The 5,548-nt window shown below is 39.4% G+C and overlaps 1 protein-coding gene across 1 annotated transcript; it reads right to left on the reverse strand.

Annotated features, from left to right (window-relative positions):
* Positions 1 to 259: 259 nt before the first annotated feature.
* On the reverse strand, positions 260 to 3,148 carry alkal2b (ALK and LTK ligand 2b; the record flags this gene model as incomplete). Its single annotated transcript, XM_080849558.1, has 5 exons — positions 260 to 689; positions 1,868 to 1,941; positions 2,262 to 2,342; positions 2,488 to 2,541; positions 2,881 to 3,148. The coding sequence occupies 4 exons, from the start codon at positions 3,146 to 3,148 to the stop codon at positions 1,877 to 1,879; spliced, it is 468 nt and encodes a 155-aa protein (XP_080705684.1). The 3' UTR covers positions 260 to 689; positions 1,868 to 1,876.
* Positions 3,149 to 5,548: the final 2,400 nt, after the last annotated feature.

The raw sequence follows: 5,548 nt of genomic DNA on the forward strand, positions 1-5,548 counted from the left end.
ATGTGCAGAAACAACAAACAATAGCTTGAATATATAAATATATATATTATATAACATTCATATTCAGGACAACGCTGATTTTTTTCTCTCAATATAAACTGCAACCAGCTACTCAACTCCACTAACTCAACTCTGTTTAAAATGTCTTGCAAAGTCCAAGAAAAGGCAAGAGATAATCGTGCAATTCATAATTCAATCATAGGATTTACTTCTGGCTTTGAGGAATGTGACTGAAGTCGTTGGGAATATGGATGGAGAAGCCTTCTTTAGCAAAGGAATAGCCGTCAGCGCTGAGCATACATGATACATGGAGAAAGAGCTGTAAGAAGGCAAGTCGATAGAGCATACTGTTCTTAGTACAATCCATATAACTTGTCTTTTTTGGCAGCAGGACATACAATTTAACTCTTCTCGTCTTTCTTTCCCCATCTGTTTATCTTCATTTGCACCTTTTTGCATTAACAGAGAGATCACTGGTGATATCACGACTTGTCAGTGGACAACATTGACAACCCACCGTATTGAGAAAGTCTATTGACATTAATCCACTTTGTTGCAAAAAAAAAAAAAGAAAAAACTTCTTCACAAAGACAAAAACGATTCTGTCGAGTTCGTCTGATTTCCCTGTTTTTGTCCAAGGCACTTTTTTTTTCTTGGTTCTTCTTTTATTTCTTCTCTTCTGCTGAAATCTGGAGAGGGAAAAAAAACAATTTGACATTTAGTGAACCTCGCAGGGAAATTCCTCCTCTGTCCAAGTACCATAAAAACATCTGAGCTATTAATAATTCCTTACAGATACATAATGATTAGTGTAGTATGATATACAATAACAAACACATACAGACACACAGCATACTTTTGCCCCACATTCACTCTGTAAAAACATGATCTGCTTTTGCACACATATTTCACCTCCTTAATACCTCTTAACATACTCCTTACATTTTATGATTGCAATAAATCAACATTTAATGCCCAGCAGAAAGATTATGACAACCTGCTAAGCATTTTGTTTCTAAATTCCAGAAGTGAAATTACTAGGCTTGAGCGTGAAGAATTATACTCAGAGAATTACCGTATGACTATAATTACTTTTTTACAAGACAGGGAAGCAACGTTGTCTACTCTAAACCTCGTGATTATGCCATTTCAGCTCTGGAAAAGCACAATGGTATGGCTGCACAGTCACAAAGCTAATTGTCCTATCCACTGACAACAGGAGATGAGTATGGGGACCCGAGAGGTATAATGTTTCACTAAGTGCCAACTGGCTGTCATTAAGCACCAGTCCATTGACCATAACTATAGACTTTGTGAAATGCTCAGCAGGCCATGTCTGGATTTGGCATGGAGACTTGAATTTCTCAGTACACTGTATACTAATTTTCCTGTAACATGAAGTTTTCATAATTTATCATACAACAATCAGATTTAGTTTATCTCTGGACACTCAAGGTCCCAGATGTTTGGATTGGCAATGACTAGCCATGCCCCTTGACTGTTATGCTGAATATAAATTACAGTTGAGTTTAACAGATTCAACACTGATTTTATATGATTGATTGGTTCAAGCGAAGATTAGTCTGAGTGGTTAAGTGGTTTTAAGCTACATACAAAGCAGCTAACTCAATTTAAATTCAATTTAAATGTTTTTTTCAGGAAACACTGTTCAAACTACGCTGTTGTGTCCAGAGAATGTCACCAGATCTAAAAAAAAATATGTATTGAATTATGCTTATTGATTTATATTGTCAGTGATGCATATCCAATGGTCCTGTTGAATATTCTTGTATGCATATGTGTATGTATTTATGTAATCTTTGGGACAGTAGAATGTAATAGAAATGAATTAGAAATGTTGACCCACCTGTTGCATCTATCCCTCAGTACATTGTGGACTCCCTGCTAACCTGATAAGTAGGCGTGCACATCTTTTATAATCTAAAAATGAAACAAGCGCAATTTTACTCCTTGAGAAATACACATTAAGTATATCAAAGAAAAAATCTGAAAAATCACATTCCCATCCTACTGTTTACGTTGGCAAAGTAACGGTACCATAAAAAAAAAACCTAGGCCTAAGACAGGCATAAATTACCACACTAGGACAAAAGCAGTGTCGTACAAAAGAGTTAGATATTACTAATGCTACATCAGAACATTTAAAAATAGGTTTACTTTCAACACCCATTTGTAATGTTTTAAAAACACAGATGTTAATTTTGTAAATTGTTGAAGTTGAGAAGGGGGGTTTCACTCACAGGCAGGTATTGTGCAGTCTCTGGTATTATGATATAATCTATAAAAGAGTTTGTTACACTTTGGGCTGAAGTAGAGAGGCCCTAGAAAATACAGAGATAAATGTCAACTGTGAAATCTCTCCCATAAGTATGCTCAATTTCCCGAGATCTAGCACACAACTTGTCACACGTATGTAGTTGAACAATAGGTTTTAGGATATTCAGAACTATGTACCACTGGGCTTACCTGTTAAGTGTTTCAAAAGTTTATCCTTCTGTCTAAGATCTCTTGGAAAAACTTCTGCCAAGGGAAGGGGTAAGAAAGAAAGGAAGAAATAGATGGAGAGAGAGGGATGGGGAGCAAAAGAGAGAAAGGCACTGTCAAAGGTGTATGTGTATTTCCTGATTACATTATTTTGGCAGCAGATCATAGGTAACACATGACCACCTAATTAATTACATGATGCTCACTCAGGTTGTAAGCTTCACCAGTTACTTCCAGTTTAAATTGTCACGATCGGTGTAATACACTCAAAGCAGGTTATCATATGATCCCAGCCTTAATTTCCCCCCAAAAAGACTTAATCCAAACAAGGTAAAACACTATCCGATGGACCTAATGAGAAATGAACAAACTTACCTAAAATGTGTTCATTGTGCTGTGACTTGTTGACTTCATTCACTTCCTTTGTCTCGATGGAATATTCTTGTTTTTTGGATGCATGCTGCACACTGCTCTCGCTGTCCTCCATATGATGCGCCCGAGCTACTCGTACTTTGTCCATGATGAGCTCCAGGAGGCTCCGGCCGTCCCGGACGCCCGTGGGAACAGCGCTCTGCTTGCAGTATCCGGCGGTGAAAATCAACAGTAGGAGTCCAATCAAGACAGGTGTGCGCAGGGCGCTCATCGCTACTGAGAAGTGAGCAAGGCGAGACCCTCTGTCCCGCGTCTTCTCTTATAGCCCTGATAACACAACATTGATTTAAGGCAAGGGGGGTTTCTTGGAATCGATCCAACTTTTCATTCTTCCTAGAAAGGCGTGATTTAACGATTCAATTCAAAACATAACTTGACATGCCAGGATCGATAGAGAGGTTGACAGAGGACACGCATATTTACCCTTGTGTGTGAATTATTTTTAACAGGGTTAAGGGTTATTTCTGTCCACGACATGGCTGATTGGTTGTATTTACCTGATACGTATTGAAGTGCCATGAGGTTAAATGCCAATAGGAGTTAACACAGCTACAACTACCCAAAATATCTTAAATATAACACCAACCAACGTTAGACATACTACACGGTCAATGTTGTGCATTTCCCCTTCTCTGTAGATTATAAAACTGGATACAAACTACATGCGCGTCACAGGCACAGACTATGCCGCTCCGCGGTGGCATTCAACATCTTTTCCGAAATGTTCAATATTCAAAAAATACAATACATTACCTGTGTTTTTCACGTTGCGAATCTGTCACGCTTGTTTAGCTGGCTTCCCTGCGTGTTCGAGGATTATAAAAGTTAATGCGGTTCAAACTAAACAGATTCTGTTGGCGTCGCCGTTCCCCAGGTATGTTACTTCCAAGAGCTAGTGCAGCATGGCAGACGGAGGAGCAGGTTTTTATATGTGTATAATGGATGAAACTCAGTCATCTGTTGATTGTACCAACTTAAAAGTGGGTGGAAAATAATGGAAGTCCGTGAGGAACTTTTTCTCCGCTGCGTCTCTTGATGGAGTTTGTCTCATCCGGCATGGGTTCCCAGACTTTTTATTCTCTGTTGCAGACGTAAGGACTTGTCCCATGTGGATTACCCCGGCATGTCTTTAATTAGAAACGCGTTAAGAGCGCTCCTTAAAAAATGCATTTTATTCTCGCGATCACCAACTCATGTCGCTCTTTTGTAGAATACCCTCTTTTTCGATATCCACTCGGAATGAACAGCTTGCATTTACCGGGAAATGTTATGTTTCCTTAGACGGGAATCTGAAGCCTCTCTCTCATAAGCATTGCGAGAGCATGTGGGTTAAATTGTCGTTTATCGTTAAAATGTTTCCTGTAGATGATGCTGTAATCGATACGTGTTTCACTTATATTTCAGAGTAATTACAGGAAGTCCAAACAAAAAATATAATTAGAATCAATTATGGTAAGTATCAGCACATGCCGTATGTTGAATGGGAAAAGTAAACCTGCTCCTCAGCTATAGAGTAGCTCTATTACAGCGGCAGTAGTCGGCTCAAATCGGACCGAAATGAGTGCCTGGGCCTCCTCTTCCGAAATTGGTTTCGTTTGCCTAACCTTGCATACCACTCCCTTTTAGTAAAGTAAAAAAATATATCGCATTGCACTTGGCTATTTCTCCAATTTCACTCCCTCCTCCTTAATGCAGTCATTCGAGTGAGAGCAGAGGTCTATACGCTGCGTGTAACACAGTTTTCAAAGAAAGTGATATGCTAATCGGGATAATATAGCTTTATAACTATTACTGAACTTGAACGATTTGAACAGCGTAATGGAGGCTCATGGAGGTTCAATGAAAATATTGTATTTGCCAGGCGAGCTCAACAGTGCCACTCAGCGAATTATTACCGGAATCATTGGGCTGTATACATTTCCCAATGAATTAAGTCAAGACATCGGTCATCAGCGTAAATATGGTTACATATTCGTCTCGTGCATTGCAGTGATCAAGTATTGTAGAACTTTACTGAAGGTCTTTTAACAATCTAATAGCACGCGTCTCTTCCCAAATCGCATGCAGGCTTTGAGACTTTTAGCCACCGTTATATAAAAGCGTAGTTCCCATACAGAGTGTCACTGACGGGGCGGTGCTGAAAGGATAGCGCCCACTCGTCCGGTTCTCACCTGAACACGCGCAGGGGCGTTATTTTTTTTTACACTGTGATGTTGAAGAGCTGTGTTGTATGTAGCCGACGCATACCTAGGCTGACGCCCAATCGATATCCACATATTCAATGTAATAACAACGTTTAATTTCAGATTTTCTTTACCATCATCATCACATAATAGTTAAAGCTTCACTAAAGGCCTGAGCCCCCACGAGTGATTAGGCTGCTAACAGTGCGAGCACTATACCAGTATTCAGTTTCTGACTGCCTCACTCCTGTGATACAATAGTATTTTTACTAAATGAGAATTACCCCCTTATCCGTTATCACCGTTATTGCCTGTAGGCTACTGAGACGTGGTGGTGACATGGCTTAGCCTACTCCTCTCGCGTCTCTTAGACTACAATGAGATGTTTTAAAACATTAGGATCCACTGACAAAAAACACATAAACATG

This window comes from Sprattus sprattus (genome assembly GCF_963457725.1).
Source record: "Sprattus sprattus genome assembly, chromosome: 13".
In the NCBI taxonomy this organism is placed as follows: Eukaryota; Metazoa; Chordata; class Actinopteri; order Clupeiformes; family Clupeidae; genus Sprattus; species Sprattus sprattus.